Source organism: Amblyomma mixtum, chromosome 5, assembly GCF_055824585.1.
Source record: "Amblyomma mixtum isolate Tamu chromosome 5, ASM5582458v1, whole genome shotgun sequence".
Taxonomy (NCBI): domain Eukaryota; kingdom Metazoa; phylum Arthropoda; class Arachnida; order Ixodida; family Ixodidae; genus Amblyomma; species Amblyomma mixtum.
This window is the reverse complement of record NC_143016.1, coordinates 62,984,329-63,009,866: the sequence shown is the minus strand read 5'-3', so window position 1 is coordinate 63,009,866 and position 25,538 is coordinate 62,984,329. Positions and strand designations below refer to the sequence as shown.

At 45.8% G+C, this 25,538-nt stretch overlaps 3 protein-coding genes across 3 annotated transcripts in view; 2 read left to right on the top strand and 1 right to left on the bottom strand.

The window, feature by feature from the left end:
- The first annotated feature begins 3,931 nt into the window (after nt 1–3,931).
- On the top strand, nt 3,932–18,178 carry LOC149342428 (nuclear protein AMMECR1). The gene is made up of 5 exons (XM_089544727.1): nt 3,932–4,223; nt 7,614–7,724; nt 9,814–9,928; nt 10,927–11,017; nt 12,017–18,178. Exons 1-5 carry the CDS (start codon nt 4,003–4,005, stop codon nt 12,181–12,183), a joined length of 705 nt encoding a protein of 234 aa, XP_089400853.1. The 5' UTR covers nt 3,932–4,002; the 3' UTR covers nt 12,184–18,178.
- Nucleotides 18,179–22,818: 4,640 nt separating this feature from the next.
- On the bottom strand, nt 22,819–25,498 carry LOC149342427 (transmembrane protein 126). Its single transcript, XM_089544728.1, has 2 exons — nt 25,206–25,498; nt 22,819–23,429 (listed from the first exon to the last, which is right to left on the bottom strand). The coding sequence occupies exons 1-2, from the start codon at nt 25,370–25,372 to the stop codon at nt 22,928–22,930; spliced, it is 669 nt and encodes a 222-aa protein (XP_089400854.1). The 5' UTR covers nt 25,373–25,498; the 3' UTR covers nt 22,819–22,927.
- The window catches only part of LOC149342426 (neprilysin-1-like), a 30,548-nt gene continuing 30,391 nt past the window's right edge, over nt 25,382–25,538 (top strand). The window contains exon 1 of the mRNA XM_089546797.1: nt 25,382–25,386. Coding sequence (XP_089402923.1) covers nt 25,382–25,386 — 5 coding nt within the window. The remainder of the gene's footprint in view (nt 25,387–25,538) is intronic.

Here is a 25,538-nt window from a genome sequence, read left to right as displayed (position 1 = left end):
GCGCACAGTCTAGCTCGAGACCTTACTAACCGGGTGGACCTAGCCCCACACCCCTACCCCATCCCCTTACCCACTGGGATTGACTTGAAAACCTTAGGCAAGAAAGGCGCAAATATGCTCCCCCCAACAAGAACCTCAAAACGGCAGATTGGCGACTCATTCACACAAACACGTTTCCCAGCCTTTATATTAGGTGCAAATTATACCCAACTGACTATAGCTCTATACTCCGTTTCATACATAGCAGGCAACGCTGCTAAAGCTAGCGCACCTGTTTGCGCAGGCCAAGTCCGCGCGCAAAAAGTAGTTCGCCATACAACCAAAGCGAACACAAGCACATTTTGTTGCGACACATCTAAAGTGTCGTGACTGGCACCTCCTGGACTTCATTTACCTCTTGCTACACTTTCGTCCAGCGACTCGTCGAGATTTCGAGACGTAAAAAGTACACATGGCAGTATGATACGCGGTTGGTAGGACGAATCACTCCTACTCAATCCACACCCAAAAAGTAGTTCACACTCCGTGAAAATTATGGCCAGAGAGCCCGAACACAAAGCGCCTGACAGCTTAGACCGTGATTTTCAATGCTACCACATCGTTTTATACCGCTCTTTGTATTCGTTCAAACAATTGCCGGAGTTTTGGGAAGAACGAATGATACGTGGCGGAGTAATATAGTTTCGCGGACGCACTACTTCAGCAACCCCTGCAGCGTTGCCTGCTATGTATGAAACGAAGTATAAGTGCCCCTGGTGTGGTGCCTGCCCAAATCTTTTCCACATATCATGGGGGTGCACAGCCAAACCTCTAAACCTAACACTCGCACTACACACATACGAGCAGTGGGAAGTGGTGCTGTACAGTGAGTCCTTGGGCGACCTGCAACGGACCATCCACCTGGTCCGCGAGGCATCCAAAGCCAGTGGAGCCCTGGACTAAGAAACCGACCACACTGCTCATCACTTCCCCATTCAAGCAGAACTTTTTGCTGGGCTAGTTGGTTCATTGTGACATGAGTGAAAACAGCGCGAAAGAAGCCCGAAGGCTTTCTTTGTTTCGCCTTCGGGCTTCTTTCACGCTGTTTTCACTCATGTCACTTCCCCATTCCTTTCCTGCAATAAAGTTTTTTCTCCTCCTTCTTGAATGGTAGATGGTGTTTTTATCAAATGGCAGTATATTTTTGGTTATTACTAATGCAATAGCATTTAGAGCTCACGTCAGCAGCAAAATTCGCTGTCCAGTGTCGCGAAATTCACTGATTGGTCAAGAGACCTTGTGACGTTGCAACCTAGGTTACCCTGATTGGTCGAGAAAGGTCACTTGACCTTGGTACATCACAACCTGCCCACCGTGGCAGCTTGCTACATATCTCCAACTGGTCACACCAAAGAATGCCATCTCGACAAGCCGCAACACCTGCATAGACTTGGCCTTCCATAAGAAGAACAACATTGTAGAAGTAAAATATATGGCTCACCATTTCACTGACCGTAAAGCCATGCTCGTAACGCTCCAAAAAGAACTGTTGCCTAAAGCAACCCGAATGGATGGGATTTGTACGTCTGACATGAAGTTTCAGAAGAAGGCTACTGAAAAGAAATGGATGTTTCGACAAAGAATTATGTAAAAAAAAAAAAATGAAAAAAATTATATCTGCAAATGCTGGTACCGTTGCAGGATAGCAGATACCTGCTTCTGCAGCTAGCAGTTTGAATATGGGAGTTGCTGGACTGGCAACTGCAAAGAAATTGACACAAACACACATAGTAGCAACATAAGATGCGACAAATGTGAGCGCTAATGCCATCGCATTTCATTCTGAAGGTGATTTCTTCTGAACGTGATTCTGAAGGTGATAGTTCTTGTTATCTTCCTAAACATGAGTAATGTATGCTTAGTCAGGTAGGCTAGAGTGTCAATGATTAGAGCTTCTTCTCGTACAAGTGCTAGGGCGAAAGCGTTACTAGCCCCATTAGATGAAATTCCGGCAGCGACCCTCGTTGTTGAAGCCAAGAGATGGTCCCAAAAAGATGGCGTCGCAACAGCCGTCGTCTAACCACCCAAGCGGCGAATGCAACGACGGCATGCACAAAATTCTAATTCAATACAATAGCTAATTCTGTTATAGCCTTGTGTAATCATTTAAATCTATATATCTATTGTATAAATACACATTTCTTCCTACATTTTTTCCTTTTATATATTATATGGTTACCTTCCCAGCAAACCAAAAACCTCTCGGAGACGTCTAGCTAGACGTCTCTGAGAGGTTTTTGGTTTGCTGGGTTATAGGTGCGTTTTTGCTTATGTGCATATATAACCTATCTTGAACAGTTGTATTCCCCCCCTATGTAATGCCTGAAAGGACCCTTAGGGTAAATAAATGAAATGAAAAGATGCCCATGCAGCAAGGAGCCTCCTCCACAACTGGCGAAGACCCCTGTACTCCCAGCCCCAAACGACGAGGTGCGACCCCCTGCCCATCCCAACCCCGTAGGAACAGGAGCAGCCCTCATTGTTGAGGCCAAGAGATGCATGGTCTCACAAAAATTTATTTATTTATTTACAAAGCACTGCAGCCCGAAGGCTGAGCAAATATTACAGGAACAGCCAAGGAAATAATAGTTGCCAGTGTGTCAAAATTCAACGAATGGCTAGCTTGCGATAGGGGATTCCAACCGATGACATGCAAACTTGCGATGTACCTCGAATTGTATGCCTTCCTCGACGTTCATATCAAAATTGTGATGCAACTGTTTATCGTACAGCGTTCCGGGTGGTGTCATACGATTTCTTGTTGCACATAGCATACAGCTGAGTAGCAGGCTAGCTCGCAAAAGGGATTCCAACAGACGACATATGTAGCTTTAAGTATGCCTTTCCCCGACTTATGTTTTACAGTTGTGAAGCAACCGTTCGTCGTACAGCGCATTCCGGGTGGTGTCATACGTTTTCTCGTTGCATATAGCATACAGCTGCTTTGGGAGCCTGCCTGTTAACATTCTCCTGCAGGACGACTGAAGCGAATTCTCTTTGCATACCGCCGCGGTAGCTCAGTGGCAATAGTGCTCGGCTGCTGAACCGAAAGACCCGGTTTCGGTCCCGGCCGTCGAATTTCGATGGACGCTAAATTCTAGAGGCCCATGTACTGTGCGATGTCAGTGCACGTTAAAGAATCCCAGGTGGTCGAAATTTCCGGAGCCCTTTACTATGGCATCCCTCATAGCCTGAGTCGCTTTAGGACGTTACGTAACACCCATAAACCCCACAAATAATTCTCTTAGCGTGTGGAGCCGCCGCGATGGCTCAGTGGTTATGTGGTGCTCGACTGCTGACCCGAAAGACGCAGGTTCGATCCCGGCCGCGGCGGTCGAATTTCGATAGAGGCGAAATTCTAGAGGCCCGTGTACTGGCGATGACAGTGCGCGTTAAATAACCCCAGGTGGTCGAAATTTCCGGAGCCCTTCACTACGCGTCTCTTATCGCCTGTAGTTTGGTGCTTCGATTACACACACCAATTTGTTTTTGCTGCCTTGCCGTCGACTTAACAGCCTTTGCGGTGGTTGTGGCCACTACTCACATTCTTCGAACCTCAGATGACCTCTTAATCCGGAGCCCTCCACTACAGCGTCGCTCATAGCCCATGTGCCATAATTTGCTGAAGTCCACGACTTCGACGGTACAGGGCATGTGAGATGACTGGCGTATGCGTGTTTCCCATATCCTTTAAGGGAGAGACCGACGTTGCCCAACCGCACGCGCTCCGTGCACGAGAAGTCGTGCGCCACGCGCCGTGCGGGCTGATGCGGACATCTGGAAATGCATCACAGCCCACAGCCTGCCACAGCCGTCACAGCTGACAGCCAAACTCTCGGCCAATAGCATCCCGCCCAACTGTCACGTGACCACGGCGAAGCAAAAAAGCAGTTGTAGCGGAGGCCGCACACTTCCGTAGGCAGCGCCTCTCGGCAGACGAGCGGTGAAGTTTAGGGCGAAGCCATGGCGGCTGGTTGTTGTGGAGCCAAGAAGCAAAAGATGAATAATAATTCAGCCCCATGTTGTAATGGGACGATTGTGCACCCGAATCACTTCCAGCCCAGCCTCTACAAGAATGGAATGGTAGTGTGCGTAGAAATGTGCTTCTTTTGCTTCGATGTGCTCTACTGCCATCTCAATCAGTACGAGCCGCCCAAGTCGCCCAATTTCCCAAATGAATGCTAGTGAGTACCTGATTTCGTGACCTGTGTGCTTGTTTTCGCCCTCTGATACCGTTTGGGGTGACCTTAATAGGTAAATGCCCATGTCCAGCGCAGTAATTGGTGAGCTTGCATGGGCCAGGTAACACACGCTTGTCAGCTGATTTTACCTCCAAACAAAGACATTACTCTCGCCACCAGCTGTTTCCAGGCGACATTGCTTGGTGGAAGAAAGCACTAAAACACTTTTAGGCCACCTAAAGTGGCATTCTGATTATACCTCAAAGTGAAAATTAGTCGCCCGTAGGCAGCGCTATATTTTAGTATTAGAATGGCTTATAACTTTTTTTCTCGATATTATGAGCGCGCTCAATGTGTTTAGCTGTAGGCTTAAATTTGAGCAGCTTAGTTCGCGTGCACCATATTTTTTTAAAGTTCCGCGAATTGGTGCATAACGGGGGCAAAAGACTGCAGAAATATCAGTCGATAAAAAGACCCCGGTTGCGCCGCATGTCGCAACACGGATTCTGTTCGCTCACGTCCCGCCATGCGCTTTGTTTCTTTGGTTTTGTTAGCTGTCTGCAAAGCAAAGGTCCTCGCCCTTCGTGTTGCTAGGCTCCCGAAATACCACCCTGTCGCGTTTCCTAATCTGCGTGTTGTTTCGGAGAAAACGCCTCCTCATGGTCGAACACTGGAGACCTGGCACTAGGACTGTTAATCGTCCACCAGCGATCGATTTGTGCGAGTGAATATGAAATCGCACAAGGGCGCTGTGCAATAAGCCACTAGCGATTAAGCTCTTTTGTATATATCTACATGGGGCACTGACAGGAGGGCTTTCCCTTTCCCAAAACCGCGCACTACAGCTTGCAAAAGTGCATTTTCGTCGTCGCATGATAAGCGAAGGAAAACGCTTGCGCTTCATGCTCAGCATTGGAAATGCTTGTCAGAGTAATTGGTGCTGTGGACGCTTTCTTGGTGCCATAATTCCTAGCAGTAAATATGTTGGTGCATATGTGCAAAACTAAAGATGCTCGTGATCATTTAGAAATCTCAATGATATATGGACGAAGGACAGTTCCTCCGTATGTCTCACTTTGCAGGTGAACACGAATAGTACCGCCGTAAATTCTTTCAATTGTATGCACTGGTGTTCCAGTCAATAGGACGAGCACTGTTGCAAACGAGCACAGAATTTACGCTGTTGCCACTTCTTTTGTTTCTTTCTCAGATGTCATCTTCGTGCTTGACTGGCCACCTAAACATGAACACAACCCACTATCTGTTCTGTCCCAGATCAGTATGTTTATGCCCCACCTCCACACACAAAAAAAAATTGTGCAGCAGTACATGACTGGAATTTCATGAGTCATTACCCGAAGCTGCTTCACTTGGGTTCTCGATAATGGTAGTGATTGGCCTGTGGTATTGCTTCGGATAGGCTCACCCGTTAGAGCCAAGAGCAATTAGCAGAGCCCAAGAGAAGTGCTGCTGCTTCAGAATTCCTTCCTGCGACCTTGCTGCTGCAAGTGACCTGATGAATGCATTTGTGACATGAATTGTCACAGTGCGTGCTGCGTGAACAGAATGCATGCAGCTATTCTGCTGGCAGCCGGTATTTCCTTTCTCCGCAGGCTGTGTGCCAGTACATGCACATAACCATTTCCTTACAGGTGCTATGCTGCATAAACTGTGGGTAGCTGTTGTGTAGGACTGCATGCTTTTGTAGACATCTTGCTCAGTTGCATTCTTGTGTGGCTGTGTTGTAAAATTGGTGAACTGGACAAAGAGCACATCACTGAGGTGTCTAAAATTCATTCCGTGCATCTCACAGTCACTAATAGGAGGTATTCACTGAGGCCGCGCTACCAGACGGCGCGAGCGTCGTCGCGGCAAGCGCGCCATGTTTGCGGTCGTTTCAGGCCAGCTCGCGCAGTGTCACGGCGCCGTGAGGTACCCGGCCTGAACTGTTACGGATCCGTAACATATTTGTACGTTGTTGAATACGTCAGCGACCACTTATCTTTGTGGAGCGCGTATTGTGCATGAAGTTTGCAGCAGAATTCTTCTGCAGCAAAACTGGCTGGCTGCGCTGCTCGCAAGAATGTGCACGACTTGCAGCTTTTAATATCAGCTGATAACTGTCAGCCAGTCATGCAGGGCACATCGTGGATAAACAGCACGATTAATTGCCGAAATTCCTAAACTGCCGCCGCAGAAATTGATAATTCAAGCGCCTAGCTGTAGTCCGCGAACTGCTGACGCTTCTCAGACGGTCTTTCAGTAGAAAGGCAAAGCGTCATAGCTGCCTTATTTACACGACAGAACGGTCAAACAAATACTGCCATGCGCTCGCAGCACGAACGGCAGACACGGCGAGAATGTTTTGCAGTTTTGATTGTAGCTACGTAGCGCCGCTTCGTATGCACAAGACGTCTAGCGCTTTCGCAGCAACGCAGTGTGCAGCCATTCCGCTAGATTCAGTAGTAACACGTCACTTTCAGCAGATAGAGATGGCAAGTTAAGCTACAGCTAAGTGAACAGATCCTTCGAGCTACTCACCTCTTCAAAAACAGCACTTCGGCCGTCAGCACCGCGGACGTCGGCACCCTCAGCACGGCTCTTGGACTCACCCGCTTGTCAAGTAATTGCACCCTCTCATAGGTTTATATCCTTTAATTCCTTTGCCTGCCAGCAAACTTAAGCCGTGCATAAGGTGGGCCTCGATACCGGTGAATTCAACGCGCGGCTGCAGTCCTGTACGTCGCACACTGCGCCGGCGCCTCCGCTTTCTTACGGGCCGACCTTTTCACAAAGTGGAACCTTTTGAGCGTGGCCGCTCTTTTCTGCTTCGCGCAGTTCCCGGAACACCCTCTCTGTAACGCGGTGTTACGGGCCGGACAGTAATTATCTATGGCGAGACGCGAAATACACTCACATTTCATACATCACCGGCTATTTAACGCTGCGGCGGCCGCGCGCGCGACCACCAACATGGCGAATGCCGCGCCGGCCGCTAGCGCCCCTTGCGGATGACGTCATGTGAATACCTCCTATATCAGAGCAAGCCAAAATCCTTGCTGCAGCAGAATCCAAAATATAACATGTGCAAATACGTCCTTTCTCTTTCAGGCTGTCCAGGTTGTTATTGAACGCAGGCCTCTATTTGAAACCTTTGATGTGCTTGCATTAGCTACACACGCACATACAGACACACACACACTGGTCACTGTAATTGAACAGAGGCATTCATGCCAGTTGCTGGCAGAATGGTTGCTTCCAAATTTCAGAGGCAAATCCGAAATTGCAAGGGCAACATTTTGTTTATTTGCCCTTGTGTTGGAGGGGCATTTTTTTTTTTCTCTCTCATTTGTGTAAATGAACTGTCTGGGACTCTCTTTCCCCCCTTCAAAGCCCGCTATTTGTGACTTGGAACATTGGCAAAGACAAGAGGCTGAGAGGCTGTATTGGCACCTTCAATGCAATGAACCTGCACTCGGGTCTGAGGGAGTACGCTGTCACCAGGTGGGTCCTGCGTGTGCGCTTTTTTTTCTTTATTACCTTTTTTGTTGTTGGAAAAGCGAGCATGCATTGGTGGGGGTTCTGTATTCTGCTTTATAAATTAAGGTATTTCAACTTCTTAATTCTTGCTTTCTTTTGTGCACGTTTTCTACCAGCTGCATTTTGCATCTTACTTGAAATTGCTGTGTTGCATGCAGGATTATTATGCCTTGCTCTAACTGTTCAACATGCATTGAACTCAAGTATGCTTTCAGTACAATCATTTCGTGCAGGCTTTCTGCATCATCCTGTTATAACATTGTGATTATCTAGCTTGTGGTTATTTACGATAAAGCTGGAACTTGTTATAACAAAGTTGAAGGGGTCTGCTGATTACTTCGTTATAGCTGTATCTTTGTTACGGCCCGTGTTTACCGAGTTTCCAAGGGGAATCGTCATTCCTTCGTTATAGCGAGGTTCAACAGTAGTTGCTGTCACTGATTTGCCGGTTATTGCAGTTTCTCCAACATTTTTTCTTGAAACCCCTGTCTTGGGTGATTTCAGTGATGCTTTACCGACTGTTATGAAATGTCGTGAAGGAGTGGTGAGGCAGATAGCTTCTTAGGTGCAGGTTGTTTTTGTGTCACATGTCAAAAGTAAAGTTGACTGCTGCCTGCGATGATGACGGTCCAAGCTTTCTAGATTTGCTGATTTATGTGCAATGCACTACATGTTACTAGAAATCTGAAGTGCCCACTTCCAGTCATTTCTCTTCGGCAAGTGTATTATTGCCTTGGCAACAGCTCACACCAGCACTCTTTCGTATGCAGAATGGTGCATTTCTGTTCACACTGCTTGCTAGCAAGAGTGCTCTTTAAACCACAGTTAAGCTGAAAAGGCGCAGAAATTTTCTTATGACCACTGTTTCAGCACATCCAAAGACCCACTTGTCTGTGGGTTCTTATGTGCTGAACCAGCATTGTAGGCGATGAGGCATGCTGCAGTGAAGGCTTCTGGATTAATTTTAACCACCTGTAATTCTTCGACGCACACCAGAACCTCGGTGCATGGCACGTCTGCTCTTTGTCTTCAATCAAATGCGGCTGCTGTGACCGAGGTATGATCCCGCAACCACTTAGGCGCCACTGTGGGCATAACCAAGGGTGAGTTAGACTAATGTACGTAGGGAGGGCCGTGCTAGCTCGAGGTAAGCTGAAGATTCGTAGCTGTTGGAAGGTGAAGCGATATTATTGGAATCACTTGCATTCAGGTGCTACAGGATAATGTAAGCATTTATAGTGCTTCAAGGAAGTAATAATACTAGCAGCTTTACTGATTGGCTGTCGTTCTTCATCTAGACGTTGCCACAATAAATCTGGGATGATTCTTTGTCGGTGTGATCCCAAAATGAGAAATGTCTTGTGGGCAGCGGCCACTTATGGTGAAGTGGCTGTTGTTGCTTTCATAAGTGCCAGTGTAATTTTGCAGTGTGCATGTGCAGTGGATTGTACTCGTGGCATCCAGGTTCTGTGCCATTGCTTCATGTGTTGTTTTTTCAGACTGTGCATAAGGTGGTGGAGTTTTGAGCTGCCACATTTAAACATGTGCTTGATTAGGATTTCACTGCAAACATGAAGTTTTTATATGGGAGGATAATGGCTCACTAGGTCCGGTGGCAAAGAATTTCATGATGTTACGTAACATCGTGACGATGAGTCATTGAATGCACTGGTTTATTTGGGGCCTCGGCTGGGGAGTTACTTTCTCATGCTCATTATTTTACATGTGCTGTTTCTAACAAGTTTTATGTATTTTGGTTGTATTGGGGAAATGTAAAGAAATGTAGCATGAAATCGAACTTGCATTTATTGCTGCCACATCTGTGCTTGCTTTGAGTAGAGGTAGGTTGGTGGTTTAGTTAAGAGAATTTATACTTGACTCCCTCAGCAGCGCTATTTGTACAGTATGGGTATCTGGCAAACCTTGTTCTTTTTGTTATTCTTCCGGTAGAGTCCTACCATAGATGACTGTGCAAGGCTATGCACCTCAGCCTCTTTTTTTTTATTTCTCTTTTTGGCTACGTGATGTGGCCAACTCTGCCATGGTGTAACAGTGCATTCAAGGACAGCCGCTTCAGCCCAATCACAAGGGATGAGTTCAACAAGCTCCATGTCTCTGTCTCCATTCTGCGGCATTTTGAAGATGGCAACGACTACATGGACTGGGAGGTAACCTGTCTTATCCTGTATTATTCCTCTTCCTTTACTGTTGTCATTAATGAAGTACTTTGCTTCATATTATCTTGTAGCCAGTGAATGTGATAAAAATAGCGAAGTAAGGATGGTTATATATCGCATGCCTCATAGCTTCCAAAAAGCACTGAAAAGCTGCAGATAACTTTGTAAACCTCGCAATACCTTGAGCACATGAAAACAAGTTTTTGTGCCTGTTGTGGCTGCACTTGGTAGGTTCTATCTTCTGGCATTGCCATGCTGTTCATTTGTATGGTGGTGGTTCGTTGGAATGTTAATAGTGTCTGGAAACTACAGTTTTCTTCATACTTCAGTGCTCTGCCGTGTTCTTTGAATTTGACTATAAAGAATGAGAGAATGGAATGAAAGAATAAGAATGGAAAAATACTTTACTTATGTGCACAGTCTGTGAGCATTATAATGCACCTCATTAGACTGTGCAACTTTGCCATGGTGGTGCGGTCTCCCTGTTGAGTGTAATAACTTGCAAAGCTCTAAGAGGGTGTCAAGGCCCCCTTAAAACAAATAGCTCAGCGGAGTACTAACTAATGCAATGCTGTTCTGCCACGGATTAACATTGGACGTCAGCATCAGACCTTGTGTCTAATATATGGAGGACAAAAGTTTGCGGGTCGCGAGTTCTTGTAAAAATGTTTATTGTAGCTCCACCTCGCTACCCAGTTGCCTGATATTGTTATCAGAGGAGGGAGTATTTGGGCCTTTAAAAACTTCACACATACAGGCGACTGGGCAGTGAGGTGGAGCTGCAACAAACGTTTTTTCAAGAACTCGCGTCCCAGAAACTTTTGTTCCCGATAGTACATGGTGTGTTTGTTTGGGTGATGGATTTTTCGTGTTGCAGTTCTGTGTAGTGTGCCACTGCTTAGACTTGATGGTGCACTACTAAACCATGGCTGCATTTGCTGTGTCTGTGGTGGCAGCGTAAAGCACTGACTTTTTGCCGTTATTTGCAGATTGGTATTCATGGTATCAGGATAGAGTTTCTGACTGAGAAAGGCTCAAAACGCACTGCCACTTACCTTCCTGAAGTAGCCCCTGAGCAAGGTAAGTGACCTTCATAAAACACCTGAGTGGACACTCTCATTCATTCATTGCCAGTGTCTAGAGCAAGCAGACCCATGCGCCTGTATGCACTGGCTCTAGCTAGCTGATAGTCTGTGCATCTACCTAGCTTTGCTGATTTGAGACACGGAGCATCTGCCGGCTGCAGTCAAGTGCTGAGGACATGCACTTGGGGTGTGAGGCAAGCATGTGTTGGTACAGTTCATGTAAAGGATGGCTTCAAGCAAGGGAGAGAGCAGTCCAGAGTAGTCATTAGGTTCAGTGCATTCCAGTTCTTTTTCCTCCCTAAAAGTTGTAAGTTACGCCTGGGCATGATACACTGTAACAGCTGCTGTGTGATTTCCAAGAACCATACAGCTTGTTGCATGGGCAAGGCAGTTTCACTGAATGTTGCTCTTCTGCGTTGCTGTAGCACGTTTCTGTAATTCATACCTAATGCCCCAAGAAAGTGCTTCTAGTTCAGTGAGTTCAATTGGCACTTCCCTGTCAGAATTAGCCAGAAGTTCTCTGCTTTGTATAATTATGCCCTCGTGCAGGGGATAAAAAAATGCAGGAGCTTTCAAGCATAAAGCTGTTTGTTAGCCACTGTACTGGTCTATTATTTTGTGGCAGATTTGCATGTGTCTGTGACATGCATGCGAGGCCTATTCTTCGTGGCATCTGTTGCAGTTAATTTATAGCCTGCACTTAAATGCAGTGCAGTCATTCTACATTCTTTTGTCCATTGCTTTGCTTGATAAAAATGTTAGCTTACGAATCAAGGCTGTGTGGAGCTTGTTGGAGCAGAGCTAGTTCGTGGTTCTTCAATGAACTTCCTGCCTCGTTGGTTCATCTGCTTTCAGCCCTCTGCTGTCTGGCTTTAGTAACTAGCTTTGTACCTGAATGAACTTGTGTTGAGGTGTCACTTGCTCTTAGTAAAAGCAGTGCGATGTTGAGGTGTAGCGTTGCACTGCAACTGTTGCATTCCTTTCTCTTCCCCAGGCTGGGACCATGTGCAGACAATAGACTCCCTGCTGCGCAAGGGTGGCTACAAGGGCTCCATCTCCAATGACTTGCGGAAGTCAATCCACCTGACGCGCTACCAGAGTGAGAAGGTCTCCATTAGCTACCAGGAGTACCGGGACTTTTGGAGGAACCGCCAGTGCTAGCCCCGGTGGTGGGGCCTCTAGCCTCTCCTCTCCTGGACAAGTTAACGGCGACTTTGCACTTCCACGGAGGCCTTCCCCCCAAGCCACATCGGCCTTCTCCCACGTGCCCTTCTCTCCCAGTGAACACACCTCCCCCCCCGCTGCATTCTGGAGGCTGCTGCCGACTGTGCCTAGTGCGCGCCCTTGCTGTCTCCCCGCCCCTGTGCACTGAGTGGTTGCCTTCCCCTCCCTCCCCCCCGCTCTTGTTCTTGTGTTGGTGGAGAGGTTGGTCTGTCTCTAGTTGGTTGTTGTCCGCCGACAGTCACGGTCCTGGCAGAGGGAGGGAGTAGGTGGCTCGTATGCAAGGTTGGGAGGCCAGATTGCTGTCTTCGTGTGTCTCAGAAATGTCCTCCATCTGCTTGATCCGTGCTTTTATCTAGCTCTGCTTCTCTTGAGGGGCTCCTTTCATGTCTGTGCTTGGCTTGGTCTCGGTGTGGAAGCAGCACTTTGTCATCTCTCTGAAGAGGTCTTGATGCTGAGCTGGCCTCATTGTTTGAGGGAAAGGCACCTGCATGGAGTATAGGCACAGAAGATTGAGGCGACTTTGTTTGTTGCAGCCTGTACCTTCTGACCATGTGCTTCCTCACTGGACATGAATGAGGCGTTTTTTCTTGTTGCGTGTTTTTATCTGCCTCAGTACATTTGTTCATCAGTTGCTGTGATAAGCCATCGGTGACTGGGAAGCGACTGCTTACTCAGCGCTTGCTTTTCAGATGCAGCCTTCTCTTGTGTTGCTACTGTTGAGCCGCTGCAGTAGTGCAGATATTTGGAAGAGACTGAGCTGGCGGAAAGTGGTTATTGCAATGCGTGATGTGTTGGTGCATTGCAGCCTGTTGTCGAATCTGTTTGCTACAAGGAACGCCAGGCTGCTCTTTGTTTCATCTTAATTAAGAAAAGTTCATATATGGCAGTGCATCCAGCTTCTGCCTCTGATTACAGTGGATTTTTAGTTGTTGTGCAGGCATGCATGTTTTTCTCTTCACTGACTGCTTGTTTTGTTTTTATTATTCAGTAGCTGGGGGTTGAGTACTCCGCAGTGCAAAAGCAGACTTCGTTGGAGGTCAGCTTGCTCTTATAGCTATTAGAGGCAAGAAGGCAGCTGTTCCTGTTTAGGTCATTCCTGACCTATTAGGACATGGGATGTAGACGTGGAGCTTTGACAGAGATAGAATGGTTTAGGCCCCCGCTGCATTGTCAGTCTTCTTGAATTAATGGCTTCCTCTGAAGTGGCCAGCAACTTTGGAGGGCATGGCAGGCCCTTCTGCACCATGCTAGGCACACTGACATTCACAAGGACCAAGCTCATTGCATGGCAGCATGCAAGAGGTTGAAGTGGCAATGAAATTTCTTTTACCGCTCCGTGCAAGCTACCTCCGTCAAGCAGCTTTCTTTGTGCTCCGTGATTGTCTCGTTGCCTGGTAACCTCCCTCTTCGTGAGATAGCAACCGCCTTATTTTTTCATGTTCCTCCGGTCCGGCTGTGCCCATTCTCCTGGTGCATTTGGTTGGAGTGATCACCGCAAGGGCGTTCCAAGGGCGGCGGCACTTGATGCTCGAAAAGTTTGTCAAGCACAGTGGTGCTGGACAGAACCGTCGTGTGCTGTGAAGCAGAAAGGCTTGCTTATAATTTTTTTTTTCTTTTGTCCCTCGGGCGTTGTTTGCACATCGTTTGCACTTCTTTCATCTTCTTGTCCCCTTCTCACGTTTTCATCTTGTTTTGCACGAGGCAAGTTGGGCTGTTGCATGGAGTGAACTGGATGTTCAAGCAAAGCAAACGCTGCTTGTTTACGACAACCTGTGGCGCATGTAGTAGTGTCACGAGAAAATTTGTGAAAGAGCAGCGTCATTTGAGGAGTGGCTGAAGTTGGCTGCTTCTCAGGGGCCACAGTATAATGCACTGGATTTTGGTACTGGCTACTAGGCTTGCTGCTCGCGCCACTTGATGACTACGTGTTTCACCTCTCCCCTTTACTCTTCTCATAGTGATGCCATATGCCTGAGATTGAGAGTTTAGCTTCCCTTCTGAACTTTCTGACCAATTGAGCAAGCTGCGTGACGTGCGTTGTGGCAGTCTGTTCCATTTTTCTGCTGTAAACGGCTATAAATCATAACCCATGGCTTGTTCCCACATCAAGAACACACAAAGAAAGTTTTGTGGCTTGGTGCTGAGTGTCATTCCTCAACTAGACTTTGAGGCAGCATTGAGTGGCCAGGTTGTTTGCATGGAGCTTGCTCATTTGTTGAGAAACTAAAAAGGATGCTGTGCGCACTCCCAGCCCTTGCAGTACTTAGCATAACCTTGGTGGTGAATCCTGTTGTGATGTGGCTTAAGGCTAAGTGTTTCTGGTAGCACATTGCAGCCCGCTTGCTTGCACTTGGGAGCTCCCTTAGTGCCTGTGCTTTCAAGAAAGCATGGCGGGCTTCGTATAGACTTCCCATGTCAGTTGCGCCTGTGAGGAGACGTTGAGAACACACTGCCAGATTGAACATACACGAGCCATAATTATTTTTTCTAAGTGTCCAAGTGCTTTTTCATGAGGTTTTCAGGCCCGACATATGCGAATGGGGATGGGCTGACAGGAAAGGGAAGGAGAGCCGGAGTTCTGGCTCCGAAATATGTGCGAAATAGGTTCAGCTGCATCTGTGGGAGTAAATCGAATCTTTCAGACCTCTTCAAAGCTTTGGGGCAGCACAGCCTAGGGAGAGAAAGCAAGCTTTCATACATGATGACAATTCTTTTTTTGTTCATTTGGGTACTGTCTGCAAGGCAAAGAAAAAAAGTGCTGCAAGGTGTACTTTCGCTGAGGTACTAGGTTAGTTACATTTCAAAGTGTTCTTTTTTTTTGTGTGGTATTGTACCACCTTTGATATTGAAATGCTTTGATGTGAAGGGTATGAGCACAGTTGGCTGCTGTGGTAATCTAGTTTGTCAAACTAAATAGTGACAACTAAGGTCTCCATGCTTCTTGCACTCATACTCTGCACTTCATGGCATTTGGAGTGAAACAAATCGCGACTCACTGCCAGCTGCGCTCCTTCCACTTCAGGAGCACAGTGTGAGCTGCCTGCAGCAACATTGACTGACCAGGTTCTGGACTGCATGAGAGTATTACTCTTAGGAGAGAACATATGGGACGGTTCATTTTTTTTTCTGGATGCCGTGGTCATAACATCTGTGAAAGAATTCCTCCGTCATATTCTGTTTGTTCTTCACTCTATTCCTTGTCTGTTCGAGCTGTGTTCAGTTCGCAAACTCCACCACCTAGCCGAAGCCATTGGAAGACATAATGAAGTCATTTTCAGGAGTGGATTTTAAAGGGACACTGAGGAGAGCACTATTAATATTTTTTTTATAGTAAAATCCGATAGTTTGGCATGTCATGGCTTTGTTGCCACTTGGCCGGCAGTGAAAGATGCATTTATTTCTAAGAAATTTGGATTCGAAGTTGAAAAAGTTTTTCCCACCGCTCCGATTCAAACTTGGGATTCTCCTATGACGACACAGGACTAAGAGACGTGGAACATGACGTGCGCATGACGTAGCGCAGACTCCGTGATTTCTGGCAACCAGCAGTGCGGCTATAGTGCGGCCTAGCAGCAGCCGAAAAGAAAGCTACCGCCGGCCGCACGTTGAAGGCATCTATCGGCTATTGCGGCCGTCACTACAGTCGCTTCGATTACGTTTGCACTGGCGTTTTGCCAGCGTTACGATGGATCTCGTTCTCGAAGTCATCAACGAAGTTCTCGCAAATAGACACCTTTAGCATACCGTGTACCTTGTTACCGCTAGCGGAATACCGGGAGCCCGCCTACCGCCGGAAAACAGGCGCTGATTTATCCCGATGCTTCAGGAGCGCGCGTAGCTGCCGGGCACGTGGCGCCATCTGGCGACGTCAAGGAGATTTGCGCATGCATTGGCTGCGCCTCGGTGATTCATGGCTTCTCGGTTCCTGGTGTTGCTAGAACCGTTCGTTCTAGCAACACTGTTTTGTCCTATGACCTCATCACGCTTGTACTTGCGAGTTTGGCCTGTGGCGGCGATACCTGTATTTTGGTTCTTGCTTTTCTTCGTTACAAGAGCTTTGTTGTCAGTATGAGTGGCGTATTTGTAATCAGGAGCTGGTATTCTGTCGATACAAGCCAACTTCAATTTCTCCTCAGTGTCCCTTTAAGGGCTGTTGAATAACGTCTCAACTGAAGTCTTCAGTATTCTTCATTCACTGTTGAACATAAGTCCTTTCCATTGGGCTTGGGACTTGGTAATGTTCACGCATTTCCCTCTGACAAGCTATTGCCTCCTGCTAGATTTGAAAAAGTGGCATGCAGAAGAAAATGGCACTGTTAAAATGAGGATTAAATCGATGGCCTGTCATTCATACTTCTGACTGCACTTTTGTGTTACAGCCAGTGCTGGTCTTCGTGGAAATAACTCAATTGTGAACTTTCTTGCAATGCTGCACCTTCTGGCATGTTTCTATGCAGCTGCTTGTCAACTTCACAGCCTTTCTTGTTGTGGGAAAAAGAGGGTATTGCCAGTTCTCTTGTGAAGTGTGTGCTTGTGGATGGGAGAGCAGCATTGCTGCAGACCTTGTAGTTGTGCAGACACTGGCTTTACTTTTCCTTGGACAGGGAGTGTCTTCAAGCACATCAATACATGGTACTTCAAGGTTGCCGCTTGCATTGTCTTTCTGGGGTGACATTTAAAAAAAATGGAAAAAAAAAGGAAAATGTAAAAGTGCTAAAAAAAGTCAACCACGTGAGAGTGTTTCGATATCTCAAATAGGCATGTCTCTATAACTGTTTTGTTTTCTTTCCTTTTTTTTCTTGTAGGCAATTTGAGTGATGCACCGGTAAATGTTGCTGCTGTCTGGCAAGGGAAGGCATGCTATATATATATATATATATATTTCAATGTTCATAATTACTAGGTCATCTCTAACAATTGTAAAGAGGTGTGAAACGCAGATTCAGAGGATAGCACACATATGTTGAAATGTGCACGTGCTGTTGACTTCAAATGCGCCTGTTTTGTTTAATTCATGATTTTGGGTTGTTGTGCTGGAGGGTAGTAGTAAAAAGAGGGTCTAGAAAGTGGAGGGAAAATGGGGGGGAGGGGGCCTCTTCCATGATGTCCATTTTTTGGATATAAGAGTTTTTGTGAAGCCTGCACGGGACTTCTTAAATACGGAGTAAAGGCGAATGTCAGGCGTTTTTCACGTGTGAATTTGACTCTCTTCGTAGTTGCCGTAGCTGGCGATTTCACCGTCACTTACTAGCGGTGCACTTTTGATGTTGACCCTTTGATATTGACTAGTTACATGGTTATTCAAGCGTTGCTGCTGCAAAGGAAAGTGTGAAATCTCAGTTTGTTTGACTTGTGAATTCGGCGCTGCCCGTTTTGTGACAGCTGAGGAACCTGTGGAATTCAAGGTGGCTGTGATGAAATATTGGAAGGTGCTTGAAAATCTTGTAGCAATGTGTGCTGGCTTCCATCTTGCACAGTTATTTGCATGTCTGTTTGCAGCAAGCCATTTGGATATAAACAAAGCCATCTTTTTTTTTTTTTTTTTTTTTTTGAGGAGAGTCTTGGCGTAACCTGTAGATAGCATGAACTGGTTTACACAATTTCGGACATGCATAACTCTTGCGTGCCAGTTTGCCTATATTTTGCATTTTTATTGTGGTGTTTTTAAGAGGATTTGGCTCATAAGGAAGAGGAGGGAAGAGGCCCCCTTTGACACTGCTTCATTGTGAGAACATTGTATCATTTTGTGATCTCCATTCATAAATTTGGTCAGAAGTTGTTTACAGATTCTTAGAGCTTGTCTCTGGTGCCCACCACAGGAGTGAATCAAAAGAATGCTTGCAGTTCTAGAGTTCAAACATACCATGCTAAGCTTGAAATGATGTGGAAGATTAGGATGTGCCAGTATTAATAAAGCGACGGGCTCTCTTGATATATGTGTTCTTTTACCTTCTCTCCACAGGCTCGGAAGTCCTTTCAAGTATGACCTTAAACACAAACTGTTTGTTTCATCCCCCCCCCCCTCCTCCTCCATCTCTGCCCACTTCTTTTTGTGTGAAAGTAGTAGCTATTGCTGTCCTCATGGGTAAGTTATGAAGACCAGGTATTCCACATGTATAAAGGCTTGTTTGGACATGTCTGTCAAGTAATTTTCAACTATTCTGTGCGATCAAACAGTATTTTGCTCGTGTGTTTGTTCAGCCGCACGCTACTCTGGAGACAATAATGCAGTGCCAGCATTGCTAAAGTAATGCGCACTGATCAGCTGTTCCTCTGTGGCAAAACAGTGGGCAGTAGAAGGCCAGAATCTGTAGATGGCAGAAGTTCTTGTTTCATTAGTGATGCAACAGGGCCACTCAAGGTGTTGTTAACAATTATACAAGCTCTTTCGAAAATATTTTGTCTGCTAGCCAGCGCAAGACAATAAGACAAATGGTTACTATAAAAGAAATTCAAGGCTAATCCTGTGCTTTTCGTTTTTTTTTTTTTGTTTGCAATCTTTCCTTTCCTTTGGTGTTCATCCATAGATCAACCACACTGGAAGGTCACTCGAGTCCAACGGTCTTGAAAAGTAAGGTAGTGTTTCCCTCGGAGTCCTATTGTAAGCATTCGGAGGCCTGCACGATGTCTACGGAGCACTTCCAGGCACCAACCATGCTGTGGTCGTGCGAGATAACTGTTTTATGCAATGGGTGCGATGCCCTTGATGCTGGACTGAACCTCGGGAATGCAAGATACTGTGGATGTGTGCAATCAGATGTGGCCACAGTGCGACTTTTAGCTCTGGAGGTCCAGCTCTGCCTTGTGTGTCAGCATTGCAGTCGTTGCACCAGCGCGGTTTAGGGGGTGACTCTGAATCGGTTTGGCCACTAGCCACCTGGTATGGAATGATCCTGCGGGAACTGATTATTTAAACTCTTCCATCTGCAGAACCAGGCTTGCTGGGCTACCCTGCAATATTGGGCATAATTTTTGTAATGAACAGAAGGTGGAATGAAAAAAAAAAAAAAGTTTAGCTAGCCAGGTGGGTGCAATAAAAAGGGGTCCGGTTTGAGCATGACTGAATAGGAACGAGTAAAAGCAAATGAATTGGCCTGCGAGCAATGATATCTCAATGTAAAGCTTATCTGACTGGAGTTTAGGATCTCTTGTCTGTGCAAAGAGTGGCCATGTTATGAGCACAAAATGAAGTCCCACAACTTTCATGTACATACACTGTTTCAGGACCCTTGGCCTACCCCTTGCATCTCGCTGTACAGTCTGCAGGACATTGGACTTAACTTTTCGGAAGCTTGTATTGCCCTTTGACACACATTCATCCCAATCCACTCGCCTTGCATTTAAATTTTTTTAGGTTCGTTTCTGTATTTTCTACACACTTCGTTTTGTGCTCTTTACTTCTAGCTATTATCTGCACCCGTCTCTTTCAGAGCAACAGAAATTAAAGCCAGTTATGGTCTTTTTTCGGTTAAAAGGCCTCTTTCTCAACCTTGTTGATGTCAAGAGGACAGAATGGCTAAAGCAAGGTAGCTGGTGCAGTTCTTCCAAAACCCCTGAAACGAGAGGTGGCAAAATGGCCAACCTATATTTATTTGCTGCTAAAATGGCCTGGAGGATACTCAACCAAACCTACCCATGTGGAAATTTTGCGAGTGGGGCCTCTTGAAGTGGGTTATTAGACGGGGACTTCTTGCAAGAGGGGTCACTTGGAAAAGTGGGTTCACTCGACAAAAGGGACCATTTGGAACTTCCCGGTTTAAAAAGCCATTGGAAATTTCATCTGGAACCAAGTGGATATGTCTGTTCCAGCTGAGCTTTGAAATTGGTTCCACTTGTGCCTTTAATCAGCTTGCATATTATTAAAGGGCCTTGGAAAGGGGCTCTCAATAAAGTTGCAGTATTTTAAGATGTTAAAAGGGCGCCGCTTCACAAATATCCTCCAGCAAGTATTTTTTTTTTAATGTGTTTTGTGGAAGCTGAGTTATATGCAGTCAAAATTTCACTTCTGCGTCTTTGCGCCTTTCCCTCTCGTCACTTTTTGCACGCCCCTCCCCTGCATCCGCCTAAAGCCCCTCCACAACGTTTCTGCGCTAGCGACAATAAAGGGGCTTTGCCTCCGCCGGCTGCCGAAGCGTGCAGAGTGGCAGTGGCCATGGTAGTTGCATGACGTCTGGAAGAATTTGGCACAGCGAACCAATGGTAATCCCCGGCTGCCTACGTAATTTGCATGGCATGACATCGCATGCCAGATTTCACGTGAAAGCCGGCACCGCACGTTGCCACGAGATGCGAAAGCTGAATTAAAAAAAAATTGTAAATTTCCCGCTCACTTTTGAGGTGTCTTACGCGGCATGAACATTCAGTGGCCTGTACTCTACACAATGCAAGCATTTTAGCGGCAAGTTCGAACACCCTTTCCTGTGGCCCTTTAAGGTGCAAAAAAGAAACTGATTTGTGAGGACTGTAGGGCAACGCTGAGCCTGGTGTTGACATTTTGCAGAACTGAGAACTGCATATGCTGTCATGGAAATTAAGATGCACACGCGTATACACAAACGCATACTATGGTTGGACACTAATAACATTAGCTCAATGTAAAAACTGTAGCCCAACCAGAGAACACACTTCTGCTCCCAAATATATACAGTCGAACCTAGTTATAATGAAACGCTTTATGACGAAGTAATACATGTAATGAGGCAATGACGATTCCCCTTGGAAGCTCGCTCAACATGGGCTATAACAAAGCTACAGCTATAACGGAAGTAGTCGCCAGGCCCCTTCAAGTTCGTTATAACGAGGTTAAACTATGCCCTCCTTATGAGACTCATGCTGGAGTCAGTGGTGTTTGCCCATTGAGCGCAGTTATTTCATATAATTTTCATTGCAGTGATTGCACAAATAGTGCATACAATCTAGGAGGTTAAGCTGCAGGCAGCTTTTGTAAGAATCTTATCAATTCTGCCTTGCTCGTCGAATATGCAAATGTTCACATGGATCGTGGTTCCACTTGATGCCCAACTGTGTTCACTTGCAGTCTAGTGGTCCCACTTTGGAAACTACTTGCTTTCAGGTGGTACCACTTGAGAGCAAGTGGGACTGCCTGTAAAATCACCTGCTTCAAAGTGGCACCACCTGAAAACAAGTGGGACCATTTGAAGTCCTACTTCGTTTTCACCTGGGTATGCTCGTAAAAATTCAGCGGCACCTTTCCAGTGCTGTCTTGTAAACAACTTACATCTGTCATGTTTGAAAAAATTTCTTGCTGCGAGAGTAATATGTGCACTAATAATTTGAGAGAAATGTTGATGGACATTATTTCAATCATTGATGCATGTGTCCTGAGCTTAGATGCAGTGGCACAACCAGTAGTTGGAAGCCCTGTTGCAACAGTCCTCCTAAGAAATTCTTCTGCCAGATTACTAGGAACCTCATTTAAAGCTAGTGGCGAGACACCGAAGCTAAGATGAATTACAGATGAGAGGGAAGTATTGGAAGGAACATTCGTGAGGTAACTGCTGTAGGCAGACCTGCAGCGCAGGAATAATGATAATGGATTGACACTGGCTGCTACTGATGGACAGGGGTCTAGTTTTAATGTGATACATTTAGGCTCTCTCACAAAAAATTCCCTGATTGGTTGAGAGAGGTCACGTGACCTTGCAACTGGTATGAGGGCTCCCCACGATCTATGAATGTGATTGAGGGGGTCGTGACTTCGTCAACACCACGTGACCACCAGCAGATCAGTCGTAGGGCACTGCAAAGTTGGAAAATCTGAGGATCCACCAAATTTCCAAGTAGGCCCACCCCAGAAAATGAATTAAGGTGGATTAGTAGGTCGGATTAGTATAATCACGTATACTAATCACCCCCCACCCTATGTAATACCATCGCAATAAGGGTCTTTGGGGGTATTTCGATAAATAAATAATAATCCATTGGAATTTACTGGAACATTCAAGACGGTAACAACTCATGTATACATATAAGGCTAGTGGAATCGGTTTCAATCAAAGCATCGGCAGGAAAAGCACAAGAACAACATTAGACGCTCCCTGTAGACAGCAGAGCAAGCAACCTATATGTTGTCACATTTTCTTTCTCAAGAATGTGGCTAAGGGCCACAAGTGTTTTGCAAACTAAGAACTATGGCTAGGCTCTGTTAAATGGAAGCGAAGTCTGGCAAGCCAAGTGAAAAATACCAGAGAAGAGCTGGTCAGAATATTCTTGCATCTGCCCTTCCTTAAGCGAGTTTAAAATGCTATGGAAGCCATGTTCAGTGATCTCACAAAAGGCTGTTCAATATATAGGAAGGAATAACTTAAAAAGGAACAGAGGGTACGTGTGTATCCTTCTTAAGGCCTGTTTGCTGCTCAACCTGCGCAACATGCCTGCTGCTTGATTGCCTTTTGCAGTGACGTGACAAGCACTGCTTTTAGTTCAGTATAGTTGGCAAGCTTATTACAATAATACTCGGTTTTATAATGGTTACTTGTGTGATAAGCATCAAGCTGTGCAGGAATTATTTGACTTCAGTTCAGACAGAAAATGGGAAAGTCTCGTATGGACTTCAGTGTAAGCAACAGTATTTAATTGCCACAGCAAGCAGTACCTTCACTACAAAACACTCCATGGTACTACCTTCCAACACTCCTACCCTATGAACACTGCACACAACTCAGCGTTCTGCAAGCTGCCTGTGAACTTTCAGTATAGAGCGTATTTGCATGTGTATCAGTGTGAAGGCAAGAACACACTGGAAGGCTGCCAGTCCACCCACTTTCCGTTGGTGCTTCTGCAGAACATTGAGGATGTCACGAAGGATCTCCTTGTAGTGCGTTCTAAAAGAAAGTACTGGGTAGGTATAATTGCGCATAGCAATGTTTAGGCAAGCCAAGGGAGCCATGACGCATGGGTAAATTGTTCCAAATGTGAGCTGCCAACATACTGCTTCCATTTGTGTGCAAATTACACATGGAGTGTCCATAAGGGCTAAATCTTGCAGTGTCTTCGTGCTTAACATGAATCCCAATAATCCAGGCAGGACAAGGTTGGGTGCGGTAGTTGACCACAAGCCTATTCGCTGCAGCTGAAAATGTCTCCTAAATATTGCATTCAGCACGGCGCCACCAAATGATGCCGCAATTCCAGCTATCGCAGCACCACATGTGATGGGCAACCTAATGGGAAAGAGAAAGAAAGGGAAAGTCAGTGCCAACCTTGAGTGCTAGTGCCATGTTAACATAGTTTACCTTGCCACTTTGAAAAGCTTTTATACTTTTTTTTTCCTAATGCAGGCACATGATTGGAATAACATAGTATGATTTGTTACATTTGTTACCTCATGACTTGTTCCTAACAAGGCAAGAGCGGGGGGCTAGTTGGTGCTTTATAGTGGAGATATCGTGCTAACGATACAAAAACTAGTAGTCTGTTCCTGTTCTATGTATGTGTTTTCTCTATCAGTTAGTGCGATATCTCCACTATTTGTTCTTCCTTGTGCTTTGTATCACACATTAGACCCAAATTAGATGTGATACTTGAACGGCAACATGCATTGTTTGGAAAAAAAGACTACGCTCCGCATGAAAAAACGCCATGGAGTCTTGAAGTGTCACCATCGAGAGCTAAACTTATTTGGAAGTCCTGGTGACAATAACTTGCTCTAGTTATTAGAAACTCATTTAAAAGAAAAAAGGTCTGCAGTGATGCTGCCACTAGGTGTAACGCAAAGAAAAGCTCTTAGTTTGGAAGATAGACACAATCGATTGCCTATGAAACCACGACTGTGGGTTCACACAACTGACAAAGTGAAGCCTGCTTGACCGCTTCAGGCACCATGTACACAGTTGTGTAAATAGCAAGCTCAACATTTTCTTGGTGTGCAACAGCTAGCAGAATTTTTTTTTTTTTTGCAGGCGAATTTTGCACCATTCATATCGCAAAGGTTTTTTTTATGCCGCTTAACAAATAGCAGGTGATAATATTTTTCAAATCAGTGAGGTAGCACTCTGATGCCATTCACGATTTTCATGCAGACAGATTTCATCAGGAGTAATCATTTCTGGGTATAATGTGATGTTCACCAAGGTAGAAAAAAACACCATCTCTGCAGTCGTGATTAAGTATAATAACTTCAGTCAACGGATCAGCACCACTGGCTTCAGGAGAAGGGTCCAATGAATAGTGTGCAAAAATTGAACATTCTGGTTTTGTGCTGCCTGTTCAGGCCTATAGGTCCTATGGTTTATGCGTCATGCATGCTTGCCTGTGGCACAGTTCAAGCTGCCACTTCATTTGGGAGCGAAGAGCTAATCAGCAGTTCCTATAGGCTCCAATTGCGTATTTGTAACCAAATGCAATGGTTTAATTTGTACATTCGATTGCAATGCTCAAAGCATTCCAATTGGACCCAATAATTTGTTTCGCCTCAGGGTCTTGGAACAAAAAGTGATTTCACATAAGTCCTGGTATTTCGACGGTACAATCTCAAACCTCCAGTTACGGCGGTCGGCTGCTGACCCGAAAGACGCGGGTTCGACCCAGGCCGCGGCGGCTGAATTTCGATGGATGCGAAATTCTAGAGACCCGTGTACTGTGCGATGTCAGTGCATGTTAAACAACCCCAGGTGGTCGAAATTTCCGGAACCCTTCACTACGGCGTTTCTCATAGCCTGAGTCGCTTTGGGACGAAAAACCAAACTGCGAATACTTGCACATCTTCCGGCAGAAAATTAACAGTTGGTGCACCGCGTTGCAAACTTAACTGGTTTTCTTGGTGCCAAAATATGCATTTTGAGTTTTATTATTATTATATTTTTTTAAAAATCTAAACAACGAGCGGCACAGAAGATGCGACACAACAAATGCTAAGAGGACAAATCTATTCTGGACACGTTGTGGAACACATAACGTGATGCGATACAAACACGCGATATGAAAAACTAAAATCTCACACGTCACGTTTCGGTTTCCAGTGAGCGAAGAGTTTCATCTGATGCTGAATTGCTTCCTTTCTGGTCAGCAGCACAGCACCCGGCGGAGCATCAGCTGGCGATGTTAAAGTTACTACGCCACGTTCTTGTGGGTTCAGCGATTCATACAACTTTGACTGCTTCGGCATGTTGATACAATGCTGTAGCCAAACCAAATCAAATTAGCCTTTCTTTAAGACTTTTCCTTTTTCTCCGCACATCCGCACGTTGGTTCAGTTGACCGCTCAGCGCTATAGTGTACTATACTCAGCGCCTTCTCAAATTAGCACTGGACGCCGCCATCTTGACCCATTG

Bases quoted from the DNA above. Each gene is read 5' to 3' on its own strand.
- LOC149342428 (XM_089544727.1), top strand. From the start codon at position 4,003: ATGGCGGCTGGTTGTTGTGGAGCCAAGAAGCAAAAGATGAATAATAAT. The intron at 7,725-9,813 runs GTGGGTCCTGCG...ATGGTGTAACAG, and splicing joins AGGGAGTACGCTGTCACCAG to TGCATTCAAGGACAGCCGCT. The intron at 9,929-10,926 runs GTAACCTGTCTT...CGTTATTTGCAG, and splicing joins ACGACTACATGGACTGGGAG to ATTGGTATTCATGGTATCAG.
- LOC149342427 (XM_089544728.1), bottom strand. From the start codon at position 25,372: ATGCCGAAGCAGTCAAAGTTGTATGAATCGCTGAACCCACAAGAACGT. The intron at 23,430-25,205 runs GTGAGATTTTAG...CTTTCCCATTAG, and splicing joins TGGAAACCGAAACGTGACGT to GTTGCCCATCACATGTGGTG.